Below are 27,998 nucleotides of genomic sequence, written 5' to 3' on the forward strand. Positions count from 1 at the left end.
CATATCTTGGTCGGCTTTGCACGACGCTGCCCTGCGGTGGCCCGCGCGAGTCGCCCCGGAGTAGCGCGCGAGCCGCCCTGGAGTGGCCCACGCGAGCCGCCCTTTCCTGCCGATGACAGGGAGTTTGCACGAACGACCGCCTTCCTGGGGATGACGCTGTAAACGTATCAGCATAATTGATACCTGTATAGCAAGCCAGTTTGTGGCATGCTCTCGGCAAACTAAGGGCTGCAACAAGACTCGCCTCGGTGCCCACACGCGTTCCCCATCTGCAGACACAAGACGTTTATTGCGACACAACAGCTCGGAACACTCCAGGAACACGACTTCGCAAGCCACCCGAGTGCGTGGCCACGCATCCGGCCCCGGCCAGTCACCTCTGGGGCGACAGAGGGTGCGCCGCCGGCCACGGGCCCTGTGCTGACGGTCGGCAGTTGAACCGCCGACGTTCGGTCAGCCGGGCGTGTAACCGGGCCCGACAGGCGCCGCCGTACGAGCGGTGGCGCCGGCGCCGCCGTTCCGGTAAGCCGACGGCGATCGACAGCGTGCCGATCTGAGCGGCTGGGGCGGGGCGCTGACGGCCGCGGCCGAGAGCGCAGCACCTCAGTCGGTGCGGAAAGTGCAGCAATGGCCGGCGCCAACAGTACCTCGCTTGTCAGTACGAACAGCGCCAGTCAGTGGGGACAACGCCAGTTGGTATGGACAACGCCAGTCAATACGGACAGCGCCAGTCAGTAAGGACAGCGCCAGTCGGTACGGACAGCGCCAGTCAGCAAGGACAGCGCCAGTCAGTAAGGACAGCGCCACTCAGTACGGAGAGCGCCAGTCAGTAAGGACAGCGCCAGTCAGTAAGGACAGCGCCAGTCAGTAAGGACAGCTCCACTCAGTACGGAGAGCGCCAGTCAGTAAGGACAGCGCCAGTCAGTAAGGACAGCGCCAGTCAGTAAGGACAGCACCAGTCAGTAAGGACAGCACCAGTCAGTAAGGACAGCTCCACTCAGTACGGAGAGCGCCAGTCAGTAAGGACAGCGCCAGTCAGTAAGGACAGCGCCAGTCAGTAAGGACAGCGCCAGTCAGTAAGGACAGCGCCAGTCAGTAAGGACAGCTCCACTCAGTACGGACAGCGCCAGTCAGTAAGGACAGCGCCACTCAGTACGGAGAGCGCCAGTCAGTAAGGACAGCGCCAGTCAGTAAGGACAGCGCCAGTCAGTAAGGACAGCGCCACTCAGTACGGAGAGCGCCAGTCAGTAAGGACAGCGCCAGTCAGTAAGGACAGCGCCAGTCAGTAAGGACAGCGCCAGTCAGTGAGGACGGCTCCACTCAGTACGGAGAGCGCCAGTCAGTAAGGACAGCGCCACTCAGTACGGAGAGCGCCAGTCAGTAAGGACAGCGCCAGTCAGTAAGGACAGCGCCACTCAGTACGGAGAGCGCCAGTCAGTAAGGACAGCGCCAGTCAGTGCGGACAGCGCCAGTCAGTGAGGACAGCGCCAGCCGGCGCGGACAGTTCGGCGGGCACCAGTGTCACCAGGAGGCACGGCGGCCGTGTGTGCAGCGAGCCAGACGCCGGCGTCCCGCCGTCGGCTCCGGGTCGCGCAGGCTGTGTGATCCTGCAGTGCCCGCCGCTGACCCGGGCTACCGGCACTCGTGGTTGAGGTACGGGCGGCTCCGTCGGGTCAGAGCAGGCGCCCCGTCGGCCGACACCGACCGTGCCGCGGCGGTGAGCCGGAGCGGCTCGGTCGTGCCGGGCCGGTCCGGTTTAGCGGTCAATGGCGCCGGTGTCGAGCGACCCATCCATGCTGGTCCGCTTCGCAAGCCGTCGACCACGGACCCAGCCAACCGGTGACAGTCTTATCACCCGCGCGCTGCCGTCGGGGTAACGCGAACGCGGCCACCGGTCGGCGGAGAGGCGGTCGGTGCTGTCTGTCGGCTAGCCGCGGCCGCCCCACGTGTGCTGCGTGGCCTGGTAGCGCTTCTGCGTCGGCTCCTGGTACTTGGTGGGCAGCGACGGCGACACGAGCGACGGCTTGGCCGGGAACAGGCGACCGCCGATGTTGATCTGGTAGTGTCCGCGCAGCACGTAGTCGCTGTTGACGACGGCAGCCTGGCCGGCTGAGAGGTCCTGCACGAAGCCCAGGCACACCTGCCGCCAAAGAGCGGCCCTTCAGCAGACGTCACTCCGCGGGCTAAACACGACACCGGGCTAGTCACGACACTCGTCAGTGCTGCAGGTGATGCTGCGAAAAGTCCTCCGTCCTGACCAGGAGGTTTGTATTGACTTGCGTTACGTTTGTATCCTGATCTTCCTTATCGATAGGATAGCTCTTGGGGGCGTGGGTAACGTCCATGCGATTACAATCGTCTCACTCTCAAACAGTGGTGTCCCATGATGGGGGTCAGGTGACGTCAGATGCTAGGACGGGCCGTGCCTAACATCGTGGCACACTGAGCGTTCGCCACAAAACTCTGCCGCTGACCCGGGATGTCACGATCGGATGGCGGTGTCAGGGCTCAGCCAGCAAGTGCTGCTCAGCGATTCTAAAAATTCACCCGATCAAAATTTGGGACTATGTCTGTAAAAACTTGGATAGGTCCTACCTTGATATGGTCATGATGACTTTGCACCAAGATGCACCAGATAAACAAAACTAAGAAAGCATACTAATACATTCCACCTTGCAAATTCTGAGGGGTTTACGGGGCTAAGGGAACAAAGAGGTTCTTTTCAACTCATCACTTCATGTGAACTGGTTTTCGAAGCTTCAAGTCTGCCTTTAGAAAGATAACACGTATTGCTATTCAAAACAAACCCTTCCAACACAAATCATTAACGTGGACATTTAAAATATTATTGGTCAGGAAAGGCGTTTTGTGGTTTATTCTTTAACCACCTCAAATGTGACTTCACATTGACTTAACTGTGACTAAACATTCATATAAGATGCATAATTTTATAATATGTTGAAAATGTAGTATGTCTGCTTCGGGTAATCGAAGCACATTTGCCAGATTATTATTTTAACATTTCATTACATTGCCGTAATATCTTATCAAATCTGTCATTTTCATTGCCATATGGCTAACATCAAACACATCATAAGGTGGGGGCCATGAACCATGGCCCTTTTCCTGTTTCTACATATATGACAAAGGGAGCGCACTTGACCTCTTTCGCGTCTTAAGGCCTGGTAACTACTCAGGTACTTACCAAATACCATTATAACCGACTTATGTCATACAAAAAAATCACTGCCCAGTCACTACAAGTTGCCATTTGTCTAATCTAGCCTTGCCTTCACGCGGTTGGACGGCGACCATTGGAGGGATACGGAACACTCCCGGTCGATGCTGTTTTGCACCGCGTGTCTTTTCGTCGCGGACCTGGTGTCGCCGCCACAGTTCCGGCTTATCCGCGACGGCATCCTTTAAATGAGCGTCCCGAGTCCAACATCTCAAGTACGGACCGCGGCACGCAGCCCAGCGCACTGACCTGGGGCCCCGGCAGAGCGATCAAGACGCACTGCGCATCCGCATTATAAATGACTGGTATTTGAATCTGCGCAGGGGAACTTCCCCTCCCCGTCAGCGCCCGTCCTTATCGCACACGGAGATCGCTGACAACGCCCCGACAGCACGCCTCAAGAAGCGCAACGCGACGAGGTACGCAGCGGCGCGACGGCAGACATTCCTTTGTTTACGACATCACCTCCGCATTGCAAAGCATTACCGACTACACCTGAACACCACAGGTTCGACTGTGACGTAACCACAGATGTGGTTTCACTCGATTAGCTAGGAAACAGGCTCGAGGTGCGCTGTTAAGCCAAACACGCTTTTTGAAATTTGATGGAGCACTTCGTAGGGTTGGCTTTACGGCCAGCGTCCTTGCTGAACACAGCTGATCGCGCACTGACTCCGCCTCCCCATTTGGGCATTCCAGATCAAGTTCGGCTGGGTGACTTTAACGTGTCATGTGGTGTAATTGGCCGGCCACCCTGTGCCGCCTGGCACTCATGTGGTGTAATTGAGCGGCCGTCCTGTGCCGCCTGGCACTCTCGCCCGACTGCCAGCTGACCGTCAATGACGCGTCGTCCAGCCGCGGCTGCTGGGGCGCGGACCCGCACCAGCACCGCCGGGCTGTCATAAGGCGGTGATCCACCACCTGATGTCCTGTGCAACCCCTCAGCTAGAAACTGGATGGCCTAGTGGCACATTTGACCCTCTTTGCGTCGCAAATTCGGTCAGTTGGGTGTGAAGGATGTAAATACAGATTGATGTTACCGCCTCCTGGCTCTCCGGCGGCCTTCGCACGCAAGCTATCTCGTTAGTTGCTAAGCCGGCGCCTTTTCACCCTGCGCCCAACATTCTGACGTGCTCGGCCAATTCGCCAACCCTGCAGTGCCAAGACGCCGGGCTGACTGGCGTGCGACTCAGTGCTGATTAAGGACGGCGGGGGGGGGGGGAGGGGCGGGACGGGCACTGAACCCGAGCCGGCGGTGCGATCATATGAAAAATATCAGCATCCCGGCCGCTCGAATGAGGGAATATTGCCACACTGGAACCGCCTCACATACAAAACTGAGGAGCTGATGACAGACAGGGCTGGCTCAGCGCCGAGCCAACGGCCGGGGGCTGCATACCACCTTGGAAAACTATGTACAAACTTGACCGCAATCCCGCTCTGCCAGACTTGGGAGCGACCCACCGTGCACGGCAAGCTGTTTTGAGAGGGAGAAGGATTAGATTACAAGATTACAAAAGAACTATGATATTTATAAACCCGATGAAATAAGGCAGTGATGTACTGGCACCAAAAGACAGCAATCTAACACTAAGCCGCACATACAACACAGCAAATACAAACGCCGTGCTTCGGCTCATCTTCCCACTGATGTACGTGGATGACCACATCTCACGTCTTTGCATGTCTGGAACTGTATTGTGAGGTCCTCGTGATGAACGCGAGCGCAACTCGGGAGCAATAGCCGTATCTGGGAGGCATGCAACAATCAAGTTTACAACGATGTTTCAATATTTGGATTTTCGGCTAAAAAATTATGAGTTTGGCGTGTTCTGCATACTCTAGCTATGACAGATTACGACGACATCGCGCTGCCTCGGAGCAATTATCGATGATATAGAACATTCGAGACGCGCGGAATAGTCTGTCTCCGTACAGTCGAATGGCGAAAATTCTTCTGCATACGTGATTTGTTGGTGTGATATGTTCGTCACGTGGCATCCGCTGCGGCGCTTGTCAAGCCTGTCGTGTTTGTCCCGTGAACAACGTCATCTGTCTCCAGCGTGATGGCAAAATGCCGCTCTTCACAGACATACAGAGAAATAACACGGCACACATCGGCGTGTACGTGCACTGGTCACAAAATGAAACTCTCAGGGTCCCTTCCAGAGAAGCCAAAACGACTGCTGCTTCACCATGCACTTAGGTGCAAACGTATGCTCGTGTTGCCGCGTGCCGCAACATGGCAACACGCCGCTGACTGAATTATTCACAGGTGGAGTGCGGAGAGCGCACTCCACACAAAAACATAGTTACACAGAGCGGGAGGGGGGCGGGGAGCCTACTTCTGTCGACTGGTGCTGGGAGGCTTGGCTTTTCAGGCGGTAGATGTTTCGTTTTGTAGTTCCGGTCTTCACGAACAGTGTCTCTCTCTCACAGGGGCATCATGTGCGACCAACTGCTCATGGACAAGTCCCTTGAATGAGGCTGTCCGCTCAAAACATCTGCGTCCCCGATGACGTCAATCGCTCCCGAATCCCGACCTCAGGGTAGGGCGGAAGAACTTGTTTATCAAAGACAGCGTAACGGGCAGCGGCATTCACAGAGTTGCCTCCAAGTTTTGCAATGGCCCGTCCTCGTTTAAAACAATAGATAGTGGTAATATTGCAATACTTTCTTATGCGTTTAGCTCCAGTGTAATCAAGGATACGTGCAGCCGGCTGCATTAATGTCAGAGGCCACACATGAACCCAGTACGACATCCCGACATCTGGCCGCGTCGTGGCGGATCGCCATCACGCCACCGCTGGCCGGCGCAGGCGGCCGTCCTCGGCTCCAGCGCAGCGTCGCCCCACTGACCAGCTTGCCGAGGCTGTAGCCGAACGCGGAGGTGGTGACGAGGCCGGCGTACTCGCCGTCGCGCAGGATGGGCTCGTGGCCCCAGGCCCACGGGTCCGTCTCGGGGTCGTGGTCCTGCACCGTGAAGTGCACGTACAGCCGGCGCACGCCCTCGGCCCGCTGGCGCAGCAGCGCCTCCCGACCGATGAAGTTCACGTCCCGCTGCCGGCGGCGGTGAGCCGCGTCACACACTTCGGCGGCTGCCTGGCGGCGGCGGGCAGCGCCGGTCGCCCGCCGCCATGCGACCACATCACGTACGGGAGTGCCAGAAGGGTAGGGGGTCAGAGGGCAGACGCGGTAGGTGGCGGCACCTGACAGCCGGGTGGCGGTGGATGAACAGCGGACCAAGGCAACACGCCGCCGCTCAGTACGGCCCAGCCCGACTGCGGGGTCACTCGCCTACATGACGAGAGCAACGCAACAAGCGCCGAATAAACGCTGCTCGGTATGAAGTAAGTCACTTCGACCCCGAGCGCTTGACACCACGCCGACCATTGACGGGAGAAGCGCTCGATGCAGCTCTTCACGGCTGCGCTGAGAGACGTTTAGAGCAGACCCACCCCATCAAGCCCCACCCCACAGCGCCCATCAGCGTGGGCAAGCCGAGCCCCTCCCCCACCCGCGGCGCGGCCGACACTCACGTTGAACTTGACTCGGAAGGCTCGGCCGCACTCGAGCGGCGTAGTGGTGGTGCCCAGGTCCTGTCCCCAGAAGGCGTAGAACTTCTCGACGCGCAGCGACCGCATGGCCAGGTAGCCGGCCAGCGCCAGGCCGTAGTCCTGGCCGCGCTCCATCAGCAGATCGTACACGTACAGCGCGTACTGCCGACACAGACACGGCCCGTGCCCAGCCTGCACTGGACACACATACGGCACACGAACGGAGAGCACACGTGGTGACCAGAGCACAGCGCGTACTGCAAATACAGACAGATACAGTGTTTGATTTACAGCGCGTGGTGTCGGCACGGCCACACTGACGATGTGTGGCGTATACTGCCGACATAAACAAATTGACGGCGTGTGGCGTATGCTGCCGACATGACCATACTGACAGCGTGTGGCGTATACTGCCGACATGACCATACTGACGAGGTGCGGCGTATACTGCCGACATGACCATACTGACGAAGTGTGGCGTATACTGCCGACATGACCATACTGACGAAGTGTGGCGTATACTGCCGACATGACCATACTGACGGCGTGTGGCGTATACTGCCGTCATAAACATATTGACGGTGTGTGGCGTACACTGCCGACATGACCATACTGACGGTGTGTGGCTGTGGCGTATGCTGCCGACATGACCATACTGACGGTGTGTGGCTGTGGCGTATGCTGCCGACATGACCATACTGACGGTGTGTGGCGCGTTCTGTCGACATGACCATACTGACGGTGTGTGGCGCGTTCTGTCGACATGACCATACTGACGGTGTGTGGCTGTGGCGTATGCTGCCGACATGACCATACTGACGGTGTGTGGCGCGTTCTGTCGACATGACCATACTGACGGTGTGTGGCTGTGGCGTATGCTGCCGACATGACCATACTGACGGTGTGTGGCGCGTTCTGTCGACATGACCATACTGACGGTGTGTGGCTGTGGCGTATGCTGCCGACATGACCATACTGACGGTGTGTGGCGCGTTCTGTCGACATGACCATACTGACTGTGTGTGGCTGTGGCGTGTGCTGCCGACATGACCATACTGACGGTGTGTGGCGCGTTCTGTCGACATGACCATACTGACGGTGTGTGGCTGTGGCGTGTGCTGCCGACATGACCATACTGACGGTGTGTGGCGCGTTCTGTCGACATGACCATACTGACGGTGTGTGGCTGTGGCGTGTGCTGCCGACATGACCATACTGACGGTGTGTGGCGCGTTCTGTCGACATGACCATACTGACGGTGTGTGGCTGTGGCGTGTGCTGCCGACATGACCATACTGACTGTGTGTGGCTGTGGCGTATGCTGCCGACATGACCATACTGACGGTGTGTGGCGCGTTCTGCCGACATGGCCATACTGACGGTGTGTGGCGCGTTCTGTCGACATGACCATACTGACGGTGTGTGGCGCGTTCTGTCGACATGACCATACTGACGGTGTGTGGCGCGTTCTGTCGACAGACACCGGCAGGGTACAGCACTCGCTGAAGACGCGGCGGCGGCCCACCTCGTTGGGGATGTAGAGGACCCATCCGAGCTCGCCAGTGTGCGTCATGTTCATGGCACGCACGTCCGCGATCATTCCGACGTCGATCTCCTGCGGGCACCGAGGCGAAGACGTGAGCCGTCCGACCCCACTAATCTCAGAGGACATGGACCATCTGATCCCAGTGGCAGATGTGATCCGTCTGATCCCAACGGCAGGCGTGACCCGTCTGATCACACTGATTCTAGCGGGCGGCTGAACCGTCTGATCCCAGTGGCAGATGTGATCCGTCTGATCCCAGCGGCAGATGTGAATCGTCCGATCCCAGAAACAGATGCCAGTCAAAGAACTTCGGCAGCAGACGTGACCCACCTGGATCGCAATAACATACATGAACCATCTGATCCCAGCAGCAGCTGTTTGCCATTTGATCCCAGCAGCAGATGTCAATCATCTGATCGCAGTGGCAGACGTGCACCGACTAATTCCAGTGGCAGATCTCGGCCACCTGACCCCGGCAACACGCCTAAGCCGACTGATCACAGGGGCATGTATAAGACACCTGATCCAAGAGGCGGACGTGATCCAACTGATCCTAGAGAAACACGAGCCACCTGATCTCGGACGCAGACGCGACCCGCCTGATCCTAGCGACGGACGTAAGCCAGGCAAAGTGCGACGGGCCCAGCCAGGCAGGCTCAGAGAACAACGCACAGCCATGCCATCGACACCAGGTCGGGGTTTGAAGGCGGTGGCCACGAATGGGGCCAGGAACGGCAGCGGTTCCTAGGAACGGCAGCACTCCGCGCTAGTCCGCTCTGCACTCAGGGCTTCCCCCGTCATATAACTGAAGGCTAGAATATGGCACTGGTGTCATTTGCGGGAGCCATACACGACACCGACGAACCAAGTCAAGCAGAGGTACGAGGTTCGATTTCCCGCGGTACCCGCCCTCCCTGCCAGGGTGAGAGACATGCGACGCCGCATAGCCACAGCAGCTGAGCACGTCGTGGACATGCGACGCCGCATAGCCACAGCAGCTGAGCACGTCGTGAAGTACTAATGACGAAGGCGGCGACAGCGGCGAAACAAATCACACCACAATACTCATCGGGGCTCCGTGAATGACCACAGCAGACTTTTCTGAATTTCGACGGGATCCACTCTCAGGGCTCAGTTCCGTGCCTGATCCACGTGTGGAGGATACGACCACGCGCGGCGGCCCGGCTGCGCCGCCGGCAGGTCCGCCGTCCACCGGCTTCACTCGCCTTGAACGTGAAGAAGGGGAAGCTCTTTGGGCTGAGGTCGTGGTCGGTGATCTCCGAGAGCAGCTCGCGCGCCAGCGGGCCCATGACGCAGAGCGCCGTGTACAGAGAGGTGATGTCCGAGATGACCACACTGCCGTCGGCCGGCGCGTGCCGCTGCAGCCACGAGCGGCTCCGGCCGTGCTGGATCGTCGGGCAGATCATCATGTAGCTGGGGACGGGCGGCGGCTGGCTCAGAGACACGCCAGGGCGGACGGACAGCGCAGCTGGGGACGGGCGACGGCCGGCTCAGAGCCACGTCAGGGCGGACGGACAGCGCAGCTGGGGACGGGCGACGGCTGGCTGAGACGGCACGTTCAGACAGACAGCGCAGCTGGGGACGGGCGGCGGCCGGCTCAGAGCCTCGTCAGGGCGGACGGACAGCGCAGCTGGGGACGGGCGACGGCCGGCTGAGACGGCACGTTCAGACGGACAGCGCAGCTGGGGACGGGCGGCGGCCCGCTCAGAGACACGTCAGGGCGGACGGACAGCGCAGCTGGGGACGGGCGGCGGCCGGCTCAGAGACACACCGGGGCGGACGGACAGCGCAGCTGGGGACGGGCGGCGGCCGGCTCAGAGACACGCCAGGGCGGACGGACAGCGCAGCTGGGGACGGGCGACGGCCGGCTCAGAGCCACGTCAGGGCGGACGGACAGAGCAGCTGGGGACGGGCGGCGGCCGGCTCAGAGACACGCCAGGGCGAACGGACAGCGCAGCTGGGGACAGGCGGCGACCGGCTGAGACGGCACGTCCAAACGGACGGACAGCGCAGCTGGGGACGGGCGGCGGCTGGCTGAGACGGCACGTTCAGACGGACGGATGGTGTATTATGTGGTGCTCATGCTGTTGCTAACATATTTATTATTCCTTGCTGTATGAATCAGAAGTCCAGTTGTGTGGACCAGAATCCCCAATTGACTACAAATGCAGCATTTTATCACATACATGCGCGATACCCGCTGTTGCAATGCTTAATATTTACATACACCCAATCACACATGTCCACTCCACATCGCCGAGCACCGGTGCGGGAAGCAGCGGGTGCGAGCGTTCAGTTACCGGTGCGCTATGGCCTGGGGGTGCGCCTGTGACGGCGGGATGGGGGGTAACGGCGGGATGCGTCGGTCGGTCGGCGGGACCACTCACTGGTTGTGGGCAATGCGCGCCAGGCTACAGTCGTTTTCGTAACCACCGTGCTGGTTCTGCATGCCCGTGTGCAGGATGTTGCCCACCGGCACGTTCACGTCATTGCTGCAGAGGTACTGCAGCAGGTGCACCACCTCGTCCCCTTTGCTCTGCGGACGGCCAGGTCGGGCGGTATAAATCAGCACGCGGTGCGGGTTTCGGCGCGGCTCCACCCCCGAGCTCATACGAAAGCAGTGGACGGATAGAGACATGCCGGCGTCGGTACATAATACAGAATGGTCACACTAGACCTTAACTCACATTTTCTCAAGAGCGGCAAGTGCATTTACCGCACAGTCCACACTGTGGTGGCCTTTGAATCCCCATTCACTGGCAAAACACGGCCACCAAAAGTCGTCAGTAATCTCACACCCGTCGAATCGCGACCTTTCAGAAGATGCTTCAGATGGCCCCTGGCCGTCCAGAGTGCGTGACAGCCAAGCCTGCTGATGGTGGTCGACCGCCTGGTTAATCTTTTTAATGATACGCGTCCCACCCCAGGTCCGCCAACAGCATCAAGCCCAGGGGCGACGTGTCAGGCGACTGCGGAGCCCACAGTGCGGCAGTCCACAGGCTGCTGTGCCTCCCAGGGAAACACTACTCCAATGGGCTGGCCAGTGAAGTCCGTGATGTGTGTAATGCCGTCCCGCCCGGCCGGAGTCAGTCTGTATTTCCATGACGGAAGCTGGAAGTGTTTCCGTGGAAGGCAAATCAGCCCGAAGGCTGCTGTGCCGGGGATCCCCCACTCGCCTAACCCGTCGCTAGTGGCATTCCATCTGTGGGATAACCTCAAGGACCGCGTCGACGTGGACAGCACAGCCAACCTTCAAGGGCTCTAGACCTCCATCAGACTCGAGATGGGATGTGCCACTGTCACCAAAACAGACCGTACGGTCGACCACCTGTGGCAAATGCGGCTGCCGTGCACCCTGGACGGCCCAGGGGCCATCTCAAGCAGCGTCTGTAGTCACGATTTTCAGGGTGCGACATTACTGGTAACTTCTATTGTTGGTGGTCATGTTTTGCAATAAGGAACATTCAACTATCACCAATCTTGACTGTGCGACGACACGCTGGTGTCTGTTGAGAAAAACGTGGTTTGACCTTTAGCGGGACCATCCTGCACACAGAAACATACTGGTCCCACAGATACCGACCACCACCGATCTGCTGCAACCGAGACGGAAGCAGCCAGGTGTGGCGGCCGGCGGCCGAGACCAGGGCCAGCCGGATGCGGCGCGGCGGTGGCGGCGGCGGCTCACCATGAGGTCGATCTTGGTGAAGGACGAGTAGTCGGAGACGGCCACGCGCTCGCGGCACGCGTTGTACTCCTCCTCGACGTTGTCGAACCAGCGAGGCTTGCTGAACGAGTCAGTGACGGCGATGGCGAACTCCCCGCGCCGCCGGTCGGGCCCTGCAGAGACAGCGGAGACAGCGGTAGCGGTCAGCCGGACCGGCCCACACCATCCACCAGCCCCAGCGGCGGTGGGGCACACGTCCGATTACCCCAGATCCATAATGAATGAGTCTTCACTAACTTTCCATACGTAAAATGACGTCGTTGTCTCGATATAAAGTCTAAGAATGGCATGTACAAGTCAATTATGCTTGACGAGTTAACAATGGATTCCAGTTTTCACAGAGAATCAATCTCACCCGACATTTTTTCCAGTCCTGCACATTCCAAATGTAGTGCATCTCCGCAATGAAAAATGTCCTAACCTATCAAAAGTTTTAAAAAACCTGACTTTGTGCAGACATTGTTCAAACGGGCATAATCTGAAGCCTACTTCAGGACAGCGACCCCCGGACCAGAACAGGAATGGTGCGCTCAACGAGCATCCTCCCCTCCCCCCCCCCCCCCCTCTCTAGCTCATATCAAGCTGGAGTAAGACCTGCCATTTCGGTAACCTTTAATCTCACATCCGCCATCCCACTACCAAATCGACAATCAGCAAACACAAGCAGTCGCGTCGACCGTCCGGTGATGCTGCGCCTCCGCAGCCAGGCCTCCGCCGACAGCGGCCTCCCGCGGCCACCGGCGGCACTGACGACCAACAGACCTGCGTCGGCCGACGACTCGAAGTAGGCCGGGCGCTCGTAGCCCATGACGGCGCCGAACCGAGCGCCGGCGTCCTTCATGCGCGGGAAGATGGGCGACGTGCGCAGCCGCCGGCCGGACCGGTACTCCGGGAACGTCCACGGAATCCGCATACACTGGCCTGCCGGGCGGAGAGCGAGGCCCGCCGGTCAGCCACGGCGCAGGAGACCGTCAGCTGCGTCCGCTGGGACGTCCGCTGGAACGTCCGCTGGGACGTCAGCTGGGACGTCCGCTGAGACATCCGGGCCCGCTGGGACGTCCGCTGGAACGTCAGCTAGGACATCTGGGTCAGGTGGGACGTCTGAGTCAGCTGAGACGTCAGCTGGGATGTCCGGGGTCAGCTGGGGCGTCAGGTGGGACGTTAGCTGGGATGTCCCGGTCAACTGGGACGTCAGCTGGGACATCCGGGTCCGCTGAGACGTCCGCAGGAACGTCAGCTGGGACATCCGGGTCAGGTGGGACGTCTGAGTCAGCTGGGATGTCCGGGGTCAGCTAAGACGTCAGCTGGGACGTCCCGGTCAGCTGGGACATCCGGGTCCGCTGGGACGTCCGCTGGAACGTTAGCTGGACATCCGGGTCAGGTGGGACGTCTGAGTCAGCTGGGATGTCCGGGGTCAGCTGAGACGTCAGCTGGGATATCCGGGGTCAGCTCAAGCGTCAGCTGGGATGTCCAGGATCAGCTGGGGCGTCAGCTGGGACGTTAGCTGGGATGTCCGGGGTCAGCTGGAACATCCAGGTCAGCTGGGACATCAGAGTCAGCTGCGACAGGTAGGTGATCTAAGCCAGCCCCACTACACAAGACATCAAGGTCAGCTGTCAGACACCTACCCCACGTCAGCTGCGCCCGTCAGTTGGTCAACGTCGGATCAGTCTGAAAGCACGGCACCGTCACCTGACTGGTAGTTATGGGCAGCTGTTAAGACGTCTGAAGACAGCATCGGATGACGGAAAGTGCACGTCCCGGTGTTCGCGCCGTGCGAGGTGTCAGACGGCGGCGTCATGTGTTGTCAGACGGTGTTGTCACGTGCTGTCAGACAGCCGTGCCAAGTGTTGCCAGACGGCCGTGTCATGTGATGTCAACGGATTAGACGAACACGCGTGTATGACCGCCCGTAAGTAGCATTATTCTCCCAGAACGCCACGACGCTGTGGCCAAGAGCGCACCGACGACATAATTTCATAAGTAACAACCACGCAGTCCACCTGCACCCACGCCCGCCGAGCCCACAAGTCTGACGTCTGATGCCAGGGAGCACCGACAGTCAATCTCGGTAGCAGTGACAGCCCAGGCCACCACAGGGCACCGGACGCTGCGGGGTACCGCCCTTCCCCGCCACAGCCGGCGCCGCGCGCCTCAGCCCGGCTCACCTGGCACCTCGTGGATGCGCGTGCGCAGGAACGTGCGGTTGTTGTGTAGCGCCAGGAAGCGACGCACGTCCATTTCAAACACGTCCAGGTGCGGCTCTCCGTGAACCATCCAGTGGGCCATGATGCGCCCCACGCCGCCAGCCGCCGCCGTGCCGCTGGCGCCCAGGCCAGCGGTCACGAAGTAATTCTCCACCTGCGGCGAGCGGGCGCGGGCGGGGTCAGCGGACGGGCCGGCGCGGCGAGCGACGGACTGTGCAGCTTTGGGCGCAATTGTTGAGGCGACTTCGGCGGACTGTCGTCGCTGCGCAAGGTGGCCACTGGAGTGTCTCGGCAGCGCTTTGGTCGCGCCCAGAGCTGATCCAGACAAGCGCCGTCCATCTTTCGCTGGTTGGCCAGAAATGGAGCGTTCTCACTGGTCAACAAGCGTCAGCAAAAACCCATCAAAGAAACAGTGTCAACGCGTCGCTATTACACCGCAATTTGCGGCGCTGCACCGGCTCAGCGACAGCCACAATCGCTCCAACACCGCCTGACAGGCCAAGTGGCTTCCGGCCGCTCCAACGCCGCCTGACAAGCCGAGCGAGCGACTTCACGCTGGTCCAGGGCCCGGACGGGCCTACCTCGGGCGACTCGCCCATGATCCACTGGCCGTCGGGCGAGTAGGTCTCCGGCGACGAGATGAGCTGGTCCAGCACGGCCTCGCCCACGGCCGGCACGCGCTGCACGATCTCGTGCAGCAGCCCGTAGAAGTGGTCCCAGTCGGGCTGCAGCGTCTCGGACTCGAACCGCACTGCCCGGCGGCGCGCCGCGTTAGCTGGGGCGGCACACAAAAGCGCGGCAGCTGAATGTCCAAGGTACAGAATGTCCAAAGTTCATAATGCCCAAATCACACAATGTCCAAAATGGAAAATAGCTTCCAACATGGTGCGGAATGGAAGGGGTCCGTATCATTATGCCCGATATCCAGAATGTCCAAAGCACAGAATGCTAAATGTATACATTGTCCAAGGTACAGAATGTCTAAAGACCAAAGCTTCCAAACTAGTTCCTAGAGCGGCCGCCAGGATATGAATAATCGCCCTTATTGGCAGGCAGCGTTGACCCGCCCAGTGCCGGCCGCGCGCATACAGTCGACACCATTACGAAGACCACGCGCGTGAGACTGGCCGGCCAGATTACCAATTTAGTGACAAATCAGTGTCTGCTCTACGACGCAGTGGAGCCGGGTGGAGGTGCCGCGCCGAGCATTAGTCGCTGATTGCCAAAGTTGAGCCCGGTAAGGTTTGCCTGCATTTTGGGCTGCTAAAAAACATCGAAACCAGGCGAAATATGAAATGGAACTATAGCCACGCTATGTCCGGAATTATAATTATCGAAATTGACACCAGCAGCGGGCAATTCTGGACGCCGATCTTGACTGCTCGATTGTCAGTATCATGCAGACATCATAAGTTCGGGTTAATAAGTTCAAACAAGTTCAAATAACAAATAAGTTCGAGTTAAAAATCGTTTGCGCCATCATACACCAGAATGGTGGTCACTGTGGGATGGGTTTTCAGCAATAGGAAGCTAACATCAAAAATGCTTCGTGGTCAGTAGTGAGCATCGCTAAATGAGGGTGAATATCCTTCAATATGGTATTATAGAAACACCCCACAACCAGCACGTGCGGACAGCTGATCGAAACACAGACGGTTAAATTTGAATTCACAGGTGATCAGCACCAATAATTAGGTCAAGGTGTTCAAGGCAAAGACTAAAGCGCCATTTTTAGATGTACTTCACATGGAAAACGCCACTCATGTGACGCCCCAAGATGACGCATGTTTACTTGCCTCGAATAAAGCTGACGACTGCGCGCAACAATTTCAATATATGAATACTTGTCTCCTGCCGTTAAAATGTCTTCTTTGCAGCTAGCGTTTTTTGTGCGCAATGCTGCATCTATCAAACTACGCACGCGATGCAATTACTTAATTCGACATCAGGCATACTTCACGTTTTTACCAGTCATATTTTCCTCGTCAAGATGTGCACGCCTTCGGTATACGTGCGCCACTGAGGTGTCCAATGAACCGGTATGAAATCTGACGTTTTGATTATCCCGCCTGAACTGTCCCTGTACTAAAGTCCCTGGAGATTTGATGTCTTACCCCATTTTTCATTTCATTTTCAATCCTTTCGCACATACATGACCAACTCTTACCCCCAACGGAACAATAGAGCTTCCTGGAGCGGTCAACTAGAATCAAATTAAGATGAGGACTGCTAGTCATGCTACCCTAGGGTCGTGCATATTGTTTGCGCGGGGTCCCGTATTTACTATTACATATATACATGTATATACATGCACATATATGCATATAAAAATATACGTATTGGAACCAATGTTACACTGCGCAGCCCTTAGACAACAAGGGCTAAAAAAAACTGTAAAAAATTAAGGCCATGAGCTAGCGCTACTTTGGCTAAAAAGCTAGGGATGCCATGTACATGTACTTTTTATCTGAAAGTGTAATGGCATAATTTTTTGAGGGGCCCCAAACTCTAGGACGCACCACATGCTGCGTGCCCCCCCCCCTTCACGAAATACTGGATCCGCCCCCGTTTGCAATCAGTCCGCTGTGCAGTGGTAGCGCGGTATATCCCTGTTCTCATATTACGTCGTCTATAGAGACGTGCTCCACATATGCAGAATGCGTTTGCTTCACCTTTTTACGGCTTCTTTTTTGGACGTGAAGAGGAATTACATCGAGGAGGCGCAATACAAGCGGCACCGGACACTCGTTTTTACGGGTATATATTATCATGGAAAACGAGGAGCGCTTCCCATTTCATTCAATTTCAAACACACTATGGTCACACCACTGAAGGCCCGGAGAAACGCGCAACGCTCTTAATATTTGAGATTTCATGGCTGCTTGTTGTTTAGTCATGGGCGTGCTGACCCGAAATGTAGTATTGTCGGGGCACCATGGGCGCGAAGCGTATTGCTGTGGTTTAGGTCCCATCTAGCGGTACTACAAATAAGGTGTCGAGGAAGCAATCAACTTTACTGAGCGCTCTGTGCCGGTATGACAGACATACTGGGGTAGCGTATCTGATTCTAGCAAATAAATCTAGACAGTCAGTCTCCTAAGCTCCGATGTAACAAATTTCGGCAATATATCTGGTGTACAACCTTGATTTAAGCCTGATTTCGAAAGACAGATGAAAACAAATACTAGAGCTAGGGGTGATGCACGGCTATTACCTATAGCTATACGTTCAAGTTGTGCACTGAGTTTGCGAAGAGCACCGGGCTATCGTCAAATCTGTGATATGGTTCTTGGAAACAATCAGGAAGCACTCAGCTGGTGTCATACCGAAGAATGATATGCTATCAAGTTGTCCTCGATTATGCTCGCTATACCGGCCCTATTCATTCTGTTAACGGAGTATTCCTACAAGTTGTTGCATTATTTGTCACCTTTAGTGTTTTCACGTGTAGTGACAGAATCTGAACCACCATCCTGCTAGACCTTATTATCTACGTTATGTCTGGATTCATCTTTTCTTCCAGTTATATGCCATATAAAACCATGATCACACTTGCGCGTTTTGGTTCACGGAACTAGCTCATGCCAGGCTTCTTTGCCGAAATCGATAGAAAAAGGACTGTCATAAAAACCTCATCAAACTTGTCATATATGCCTCAATCAAAGGCGTAAGAACGTTTCAAAAGGTGGGGCGCCAAGCTCAGGGTGTACTTCAGAAACTTTTTGTCTGGAAAGCGAGCCCGATGACCGGCAGGAAGAGGGTAGGGGTGGAGGTTGTTATCGCTCTTTATTCAAGTGTCATATCTGCTATGCTAGATATGCATCTAGAACTGTTTCTCACAGGTGCACAATCTTGCCTTTTCGACTCATCTGTCATCTGGCAAATAGGGCTATCCAGCTTCCCACGATTATTCGTCCATTTTAACACCGTCCATCCTGGGGAAGCGAAATCGCACGAGCGTATAGGCATTTTGGGTCATTGAGGCATTTGCCCCCACAGTGTCAATGTCAAAATACGGCCTGGACAAAGGCTGGTGAGAATTTTGAAAGTGGATCGATGGCTCACAGTCCTTTTAAGAACCAAGCCACATAATAAGGTCCATCTATCAAATGTTCCTTGTCTGGGCCCCGCTCCTGTCCGCCGTCGGTGGTCACTGCCCTGGCCCGGGTGCCTCCCGCATGACTGACTACGAGCTGATCGTATGGCTACCTTGTTGCATACTTTTGGATCAGCGTTACTACTACATGGTGTATGAAACATCTGTTGGACACCTGCAACAGTATTTTTTTCTTAATTCTCTTCCCTTATACCACACCATTGCAGAAAAATAGCATCCGGGAAACTGTCTGCGTTAGGTATGGATTGGCCCAACGGACACTTGTCATGCAACGTGCGCGACTTGATCCGCTCTGGTGTGTAGGCAGGGGCGTAGACAGAGCCTTGCCAAGAGGGAACACAGGGTTGGCAAAAGCCCATCTTATAGTGGTCCCCCCCCCCAAATCTCCGGATATAGCTTGCTGGTTAAAAGGAAAACGGTTTTCTTCGTTTCGTTGTTATTTTTATCTTGTAATCCGAACAGAAACCAGTACCTATCGTGAGCTCAATTTTGTTTGTATTTTGAGGTCAATAAACTGCAGAAATCAGGCGTTGAATGACTGCATGGAATAAATCACCGGCGCTTTTGATTTACAACGGTTTAGTTGACTCTTTCTAAGCCGATAGAATTCAGAAGCCTTGTCAGAATTTGCATCTGGGTTTTACCGACATTGAGGACATCGCGAAGGTAGATTGCAGATCGATGTGTCTGATCCAAATTTGAGGATGAAAATTTGATTGCAGATCGAGTGGTCAACAATGTGTATTAACATGGCCAAGCCATGTTTATCTGAAAATGTTCACCATCCAGTTAGAATATATTAGTGATACAATTTGTGTAACGTGCTTTTTTTAACATGCGCACTCTCAAATCATAGCAACAAAAACTTCGACACCAGACGTTGCGGTCTCCATTATCAGCGGAGCCTCAGCCCAGTAGCTAACTTTTAGCTGTGGCCCACCGGTGGACGAAAATGATGACGCTTCCGAAATTATTTTGTTTAAATACTGTAATTGACTTTCAATACAAGTTATGTGACGTAATTTTGAGCATCCACACCCTAACATCTTGAAAGCACAAGCCTCGACTCCAGGCGTTGCAGTCTCCGTAGGCTGCGCAGCGTCGGCCTAGCAGCTGATACTACGCCGTGGCCAACGGGTGTACGAAAATGACGACGCTCCTGAAACAAATATTCTTGAACGCTTCATGACATCAGATCTTACATTAAGAACGCAGTTTATAACGCATATTTCACGTGTGCAATTTTTTGACTGATGAAAAGGACGGATTGGCCCTTAAGGCACCGTGAAATTGGACTGGAATCTGGTGGTTGAACTGGAAGAGTGAAGGTGGGATCTCTATTTTTCGTGTTTTTGCAAGTATTTATCTATCCAGAATACAGATTAACACGGCGCCCGCCGTCTGGTTGCACTTGCATTGGCCGAAACTTTTCAGTTTTACGGAAGCTGCAACCCAGACCTCCCTGTCCTTGCTCTCGAGGTTGCGGACGGGTATGTTCAAGCTTTTGATGAAATTTGCTTCACTAGTTCATTCTGAAAAATAAACGTTCTCAGGCAAACATGGCATGAACTTGTTCGCTTTCTAAGCTTGTTTCCACCCATCATATTCAACAATAATGAGACCCCACTCTACTCAACAATAATGAGACTCCTTATTTCCTTCCGGGTAAGGAGCCTCTTGAGTAGAACATCAGAGTCGCATTACCATTTCCGATCAAGGGCTGAAGGGCCATTCCGTCCCATCGCGAAGTGTCTTCTGGCTATCATCCCGGCGACACGGGCCGGGATCTCCTGGTCGATTCGGAGGCATTAGAAGGATACATCATATCACATTGTTCCAATCCATAGCACGGGAGGCTTTCTGACCAGCGCAGTTGGCCCCGGATCAGCATAAGAACCCTCATTGACGCAACAACATCCCTGATCACCGCAGACAGTCCAATAATTGTCACATAGACTCTAGTTCCGCGTTTTTCTGTGTTCTTCAGAGATATTGAGTTCTTCCTGGCGGTAGATTATGGGTGAAATGGGCTTCCTAATTTGTATTAACATGGCTAACCCATGTTCGTCTTGATATGCTCACGATTCTGTCATAACTGATTACTGATAAGAAAACTACGTAATATGGCCTTGAACATGCGCGCCCCCAAGTCACAGCAACAACAGCCAACAGCCTCGACGCCCGACGTTGCAGTCTCCAGGCCGTGCGGCGTCGGCCTTGCAGCTGTAACACTAAGCGATGGCCAATGAGTAAACGAAAAAGGTGAAACATCTTAAGGACGATGTCTGGTGAACTAGGTAAATCGGCATACCTGTTAAATGCAGTGCAAAAGTACGCCAAATGTAACCTTAATCTGGAAAGTGGAGGGGGCAGTTAACATTGCTAGCCCCCCCACCTTGAAGAGTGGCGGGCCATGGTCCACTGGACCAAATGGTCTCAATGGACCAAAAGTAAAATGCACAGAATAGAGCAGAATACACAATATATGGTGTAAGGTTCTGTGCACACAGGACGTACACATAATGCCTTGTAATCTTTTTCCAGTGAAACTGTATGTGAGAAGAACAATGCATGGCACTCAGGCCTGTTTAATGAACACCTGAGGACGCATGTTTACGTAGAGCGTACTCACAATTAGGGGAGGAAGTAGTCGACATACATGCACCAATGGCACACATTAAAACATACCTACACTTTTTAAGTGCACATTCCAGCAACGGCATAAGACAACGCGAACCAAGGATATAAGAATCGCTGCGTGTCGGTAAACTTTGACAGAGGATAAATTCGCAAGCACCATCGTGAAATATTGATTGTTAGCGCTGTTGCTCAGGTATCGTTCAGCAATAGTTGTCTGCTGATTTATTTGGACACTGATTGCCATCGATGTCTCGTGCAAGCCTTATCATATTTGAGTGTGCCTAACATTAGGATATGGAAGTTTGCATACTTGATTATTTTAATCTTTTTTCTTGTCAGGATCTGCACAGATTTGTAACAGTTGCGATCATTCCCAGGCCTTTTGAGTTGTGCGTTTTGCGTTAACTTATTCATAGGCAGCCACGTGTACTATCTGGGACTGTTGAATTATCACAATATTTTGTAAAATATTGGCGTAGAATCTTGGCGTAACCAAGTGTCTCCCGGTGTACTGACGTACCTGTGTTTTAAGCAAAGACTTCGTAATGCGTGCGTGCGTGCGTGCGTGCGTGCGTGCATGTGTGTGTGTACACGTGCGCGCGTATGTGTTACAGTACTGTTGTAAACAATAACGGTCGCCACGCGTGTAAGCGCTGCCTTTTTCTTTTATGAATAGAGGCAGTGTCCCTGACTCCCTTGTAGGGCGAGCATATCTAAAAAACCGAAGTTGTCCTCAGACTTCGCCCACTGTACAAACTAACTTTCTAGATATATGAAACTAAGCACAGCCACCTCTCAGCCTGGCGGGATCTCACGACTTGTTAACTAGTGCCTCCTCTCGGACTGGTGGGTCTTTTAGAAGCAGAAACGCCGCCGTAGCTCAATGAGTTAGTCCGTGCTGCCCAGCCCACTGTGACGGTGCGGGTAGGTTTGAGTCCCCCCGTTATTCGCCCTCCGCGCTCCACATTCGCTATTTGTCCCATTTCCTTTTAGAAGCACTTGGGGGAGTAGAAGGTTCTTCCGAAGTCTCCTGAGCGTGGGCAATCCGGATGTGGGTATTCCACGTATAGATCTTCCGGGCATTAGGCGTTCCGAACATAGTTTTTCTGCCCCTCGTCTTTCCCAGCTCGGGAGACAATCTCACCGTTGCTGCCTCGTCAGCAGCGAAACTGCTTCGCTGCTTTATGAGTTACCGGCTCGGGGGAGTGAATGAACAGCCGTAGACGTAGAGGTCAACAGCCATGTTTTGACAACTTGGATGTATTTCTATGCGTCCCCCCCCCCCCCCCCCCCAGTCAGGGTTACTAGTTCGCGACTTGACCGGCGTCACATTTACGCACTGAAACTAGACTTTAACACAGTTTACCATTTACGCACCCTCTATTCTAGATTTTTGTTGTCGACAATGATTTACATGGACATTAATGCATGGTCCAGTTCAATGAGGACTCACATGTCACATGCCTCAGTGCCCGCTTAAAAAGGACCAGGGCTGGAAGCTTCCCCTCCCCCCCCCCCCTCCGAAAGGAGACCCCATGTTGCTCAGGAAGCCCCCTGGAAAAGCCTTTCCTCACCTTATATCTCCTGGCGCCGCTCCTGCCAGACCCAATAAATTGATGTAGGGAATCCACATCAATGAAAAACCTCCACCAATCTCTTGTTGCGCCATCTAATTGTTCTAAATGGTAGCATGTGGAGTATCTTGTCCACAAATGACTATTCATTGAACCATATGCTATGATTTGTAATGTAGCGTGCTTTGTAATATGTTACACGTTTGACCTAGATTCCCGTGACAACTGATCAGAAACAGGCTATTAATCCGATAGGAAGCATTATTATTGATACCCATACATTCCCCTCCCTTGCAAGGTTTACTCCGTTGTACGCTGCAGGCCAATTGTGGTGAAAACGTGACAGCGATCACTTAGAATAAACGACAGTTGCAACAAGAGGTTCTAGTTGCATATAGCTATCACCAAACAGCGAACACGCCCCCGGTCAGACACAGAACAAGTTCCACGCCGGCTAAGGGCAACGCTGCAATGCTTTCACAGCAGCTCCGCGCGTGCCCAAGGCCCCACTCCACGGTACTCGTCTCGTATTGAACGATCACTTGCAAGTCGAGCGCGGCCTCGCCGACCAACAGCATTCGACACCATCTCTATATGGGCGTAGGAAATGAATCCGTTGCTATGCGACCCACCGACCACATGCTTGTAGTGTTCGCACTGGCGTCGACCGTACGCGCGCGGCCGACGCTGGGCGGAGCAACGCTGCACGGGCCCCTTCCGCTCTGGGCCATTTCGGAAGCTATTTCCCATCTTAGACATTGTGTACCTTGGACATTACGAACTTTGAACATGCTGTGCCTTTGGACATTTTGTACCTTGGGCAATATGAACGCCCCCTAGCCTCCCTAGTCAATGCATGTTCTGCCTGGGGCTGAGACGCTTCTGCGCATTGCATGGACGGGGTGAAGCCGATAATCACCATCCATCGGTGGGGCACGGGGCGGCCACAGCCCCCAGGGGTGCTTGCAAGGCCTGGGCCACTCGGTCCGTCACGCCCACCCCTCTGCCCGCGCCCGGTCTTCCTCACCTGGCAAGTGCTCCATGTCTCCGAAGGCGGGTTTGGCGTTTTCTTCGAAGCCACCAGCCACCAGGCAGCCCTCCTTGGCGCGCACGTAGATGCGGCCGTCTGGGTCGACCACAGAGGGCACGCACCCGGGCAGCGCTGCCACCGGCCGCGTCACCAGGAAGTAGTGCTCGCACGGATGCACCGGTACCTGATCGGGAGACGAGGTCGGGCCGTCAGCCGGCCAGCCCGACGAGGCCGGGTTGCTGGGCGGGGATGAGCTGGAGCGGCGGACGAGGCCGCGCCGTCAGCCGGAGAGACGGCTCCACACACTGGGCTAAGAGGGCCCGACACGGCCAGGCTGCTGGGGCGAGGACGAGCTGGAGTGGCGGACGGGGCCGCGCCGTCAGCCGGCGAGACGGCTCCACACACTGGGCTCAGACAGCCAGACACAGCTGGGTTGCTGGAGCGAGGACGAGTTGGAGCGGCGGACGGGGCCCGGCACATTCACGGGCCATGACACTGGGGTTCAGCAGCAGTGGCGGAAGCGCCCATCAAAGGCGAGATCAAAGTGGAACGCCGGGTGACCTACACCTCCAAACGACACTGGAGAGACCAGAACAGCTACTGAACTAGGTTTCCTTCTACGAGAATCTCCAATAAGACAGCTTTCGGCATAGCTTCGTCGCCCTCCGCTGCCGCAGTGCAGCGACGTGCCAGACGGTGCCATCCCGCAACGCCGCGCGTGGGCAGGTGCGCTGATGGACAACTGCGCAGCCCACCTTGACCATGGGAGAGCTGAGCTTGCCCAGGTCGTGCGACCAGTAGCCGGCCACGTTGACGAAGCGGTTGCAGTGAATGGTGCCGACGTCCGTTTCCACCCCGGTCACCCGGCGGCCGTCAGTGAGCACCCGCTGCACCCTCACCCGCTCCAGGACCGTGGCGCCTGTGGGTGTACCAAGGACCGTCACTGAGCACCCGCTGCACCCTCACCCGTTCCAGGACCGTTGCTCCTTACTGAGCACTTGCTGCACCCTCACCTGCTCTGCATCTGTGGACGCACCGAGACCGCTAGTCAACATCCGTCACCAGATTTGTACAGGCATGTCGAAGGTGAGCCAATGAACACCCGACCTTTTTCTACCATTATGGCTGGTTCTGAACTCACAGTGTACTGATCGATGCAGAACTGTCCAGAACCAGTGTCCCCACGCATCTCCCCACCCCCGTCCTACCCGACCCCATCTGAGGAACAGTTCGGCCGGGCCGCTCGGTCCCACCAGCGTGACCTGCTGCACCGGCGTCAGCCCGGCGGCAGCAGCTCTGTTGGCCGCTGGCGCCGCCCCGTGCCACCAAGCGCCGGCCCACCACTCACCTTTCTGCTGCGCCAGCCGGGCCAGCGTCTGCGTGAGCTTGAGCGGGCTGGCGGCCACGTCGGACGGGATCCAGAGGCCGCCCTTCAGGTCAGCCGTGTGCAACAGCGGGCAGCGGCCCTTCACCTCGTCCGGGGTCAGCATGCAGAACTCGGTGCTCAGAGACCTGGGCGGCAGCGTGAGTCGCTAGCCGGGGTCCGATCCCCAGCACACGCGGGCGAAGAGGGATGGGACGCAGACGAGCGCGGATCATTGTGCCATTTTCGCACACCATTTATCGGACTGGGTTTGGCGAGTGATGGGTGGGGACCCTGGTAAAGCTAAGCCGCTTAATTTCCCCGTCAAGAGGTCCCTTGTTCAACAACCTATAAACAGATGTAAGGTCCAACACATAAGGGACCAACGACTCGGCCATTGCCGGATAGCACCTAAATCGTGAACTTGTCACAATGTTCATAGCACATTGTCCAATGTCCAACTCACCGATAACTGCCACGCGTACCCCTCCCTACTGAAATCGCTACCCGCCCATTCAATCGACCCTGACAGCAATCACTCCCCCGGAACCCGGGCATTCTCCACTGGGCGCACGGGCCGAGCACTGACCGGCATCGGCCGAGGCCACTCACTCGGAGAGGGCGGTGAGCCGGTGGTACTGCTGCAGGCGCTCCCAGCTGCGCGCCAGGTGCAGACCGCCGCACTCCTCTAAGCCGATGTCGTGGCCGGCCGCCGTCAGCTGGCGGTACAGCACCTGGCTCTTGCGCACCAGCTTGCACTGGGCGCGGTGCAGCTGGTTCATGGACACGATACCGGCCGCCAGACTGGTGATGCCGCCACCCAGCCTGCGGTCCCGCCGACCGTCACAGACGGCTGGTGACCGGCCGGCCACGGGCCTAGGCTGCTATTCGTCAGGGACAGCATGTATCCTCATGTTTCAGTCATGAAAATGGTATACCACTTGTGGACCACCTCTGGCAAACATGGTAGGGAAGAACTGCCAGACCAACATATGTAGCTCAACAGTCATATTATGCATAAATGCTCGCAGCATGATTAACTCTAAAAGCTCCTAAGAAACACTATTGATTGCTTCCTTTCAATAGAACATCATCAGTGCTGTACATACTTCTTTTGCAACACCAGAGTTTAAAGCAGAACAGGTGAAGAGGCGCCGAACCACGCACTGTCGTACAGCCGTCGCAGCACTGCTGTCAACCAGACTACAGCGCTGGGACCTGTCCCCTTTGGCAGGGACGGCTGCCCCCGCTGGTGCCGCCCACACTCACTGTCCCAGGTCGAGCAGCACGGTGTCTGGCGCGAGGCCCAGCTCGCTCAGGTGGTACAGGATCGAGGTGCCCAGGATGCCGCCGCCGCAGATAACGGTGTCCGCATGATCGGGCAGCGCGGTCGCCTGGTAGCCACGCGTGCACGGCCAGGCGGGACGATGCGCTGCGCGGCCCAGCAGCGGCAGCATCCGAGACGCCATCTCTCTGGCGCTGGCTACGCCTACCTGGCAGATGAGGGATGGCAGCTGAAATGTGGCTCACAGTTTAACAGTCAGAGAGTTGGAGCATGTCAGGCTATAGTCAGAAATATAGGGCCTGAGGTGAGATATTGCCTAACACCATCCAGTTACAGTTTGGACTGAAATAATTCAAAGACCACAGCACATTTGGAACCTGGCAAAATGGTGCAGCAACATGTTTGAACCCTGAGGTGAAAACAAGTTTCCCTTATCAATCAGATTAACCTGGCATGTATAAGCTGAGATGCATAAGATGCAGTGTAGGTTGCTGTTCACAGGAAGCTTACAGTTTGTGACAGAGATATAATCTGTCAACATCTTTTACAGGCACCAGGGAGGGTGATGTCAAGTACACAGTAAAGGCCATGTGTTTACTGTCTGTTTACAGAATGATAGCAGTGTGAGAGCACATGTATTTGGGCTCATGATGTCAGAAAAGTATGAATTTTCATCAACTGCCAAATCATTACATTCATCACACTATGTAGCTATGCAGACTGATCAGTGCCAGTTATGTGCAGATGCTTTTGATGCACCATGGGTGGAGAAGCAAGGATGTGGGGTGCCTGCAGTCAAACATTCTGCAGAGTTAAAATGGCACATGCAGTGTACAGCCAGTGCTAGAGATTGCAGACAAATGAAATTGAACCATTGAAAATTTTCATCTAGTAACTGTGTAGTCATAATAATATCCTGCCTAGTTGCTATAAAGTGAATGCACATCAATCATCACTCAAGACAAAATGAGATAAGAAGCAAGTGTGAAAATAAACCACAGCCTCTCATCCCCCCCCCCCCCCTAGGTTGATCTATTCCTGCCCAGTATAAGCACATGATTCTCAAACATACAACATGAGTAAACCTACCTAATTACCATTGGCCAATTCACTGATGATGAAATTTTGAGAAATTTCAGGCTGAATTTCATCCCTAGAATGCTTTAAATATTTAGACGCTATTCATCTTTCTAAAAAGTGCCTACCAGTTCCGTGGGAATAGCCAACAAAGGTGACACTGAGGTTATGGCCCCTCCCTGAGGCAAAACTCTGCACAAGATGTTAAGCAAAACAGCATCAGGATGGCAAACCCTCCTTGAGGAACATTTTGCCCAAGTGTTTAGCTTGTCTACACCCTAAGAAAGCGCTGGGTGGGCTAAAACAACTTTATCAAATAGCATAATTTCCCTTTCATTGTTGTTTATTCAAAGCTGCACCAATCTATCACACTGTTGCTGAACAAAGCTTTCAGGACCAAGTTCTGTCGTGGTTTTACATAGTATTGCGGATGTCCTCTTACCACGCTGTTTCCGCTTAATTAAAATGTTTCCTTAATCAATTATTGTTAGTTCCATGTCGTTGACTGCGCTAAGACCCCATAAACTAAAGAACAATTCAACAACAAAAAGAATAAAAGACGGATTGCCGCATAATACCGACGTGAAACTACCCTAACGCAGCCCAACCGCTCTCT

The 27,998-nt window shown here is 55.2% G+C and overlaps 1 protein-coding gene across 4 annotated transcripts; it reads right to left on the minus strand.

Moving 5' to 3' along the window:
* Window positions 1-275: 275 nt before the first annotated feature.
* On the minus strand, window positions 276-27,995 carry LOC119109682 (pyruvate dehydrogenase phosphatase regulatory subunit, mitochondrial). Of its 4 annotated transcripts, none has more exons than XM_037233407.1 (16): window positions 27,825-27,995; window positions 26,290-26,513; window positions 25,633-25,845; window positions 25,006-25,169; window positions 24,413-24,576; window positions 23,655-23,841; window positions 14,878-15,047; window positions 14,258-14,450; window positions 12,852-13,010; window positions 12,051-12,202; window positions 10,750-10,898; window positions 9,568-9,775; window positions 8,321-8,410; window positions 6,778-6,957; window positions 6,098-6,298; window positions 276-2,140 (listed from the first exon to the last, which is right to left on the minus strand). In XM_037233407.1, exons 2-16 carry the CDS (start codon window positions 26,487-26,489, stop codon window positions 1,928-1,930), a joined length of 2,643 nt encoding a protein of 880 aa, XP_037089302.1. In that variant the 5' UTR covers window positions 26,490-26,513; window positions 27,825-27,995; the 3' UTR covers window positions 276-1,927. The 4 variants fall into 4 exon arrangements, with proteins under 4 accessions (XP_037089302.1, XP_037089304.1, XP_037089303.1 ...); XM_037233409.1 differs by having other exon boundaries at window positions 26,290-26,534; XM_037233408.1 differs by having other exon boundaries at window positions 27,395-27,995.
* Between the last annotated feature and the right edge of the window lie 3 nt (window positions 27,996-27,998).

This window comes from Pollicipes pollicipes, unplaced genomic scaffold (genome assembly GCF_011947565.3).
Source record: "Pollicipes pollicipes isolate AB1234 unplaced genomic scaffold, Ppol_2.1 Scaffold_7231;HRSCAF=8579_pilon_pilon_pilon, whole genome shotgun sequence".
NCBI lineage: Eukaryota > Metazoa > Arthropoda > Thecostraca > Pollicipedomorpha > Pollicipedidae > Pollicipes > Pollicipes pollicipes.

Excerpts from the sequence above, each read along its gene's own strand:
- LOC119109682 (XM_037233407.1), bottom strand. The coding sequence starts at position 26,489 with ATGGCGTCTCGGATGCTGCCGCTGCTGGGCCGCGCAGCGCATCGTCCC. Across the intron at positions 13,011-14,257 it reads GCGCATCCACGAGGTGCCAG|GCCAGTGTATGCGGATTCCG; the intron begins GTGAGCCGGGCT and ends TCCGCCCGGCAG. Across the intron at positions 6,299-6,777 it reads CCTTCCGAGTCAAGTTCAAC|CGGGACGTGAACTTCATCGG; the intron begins GTGAGTGTCGGC and ends CGCCGCCGGCAG.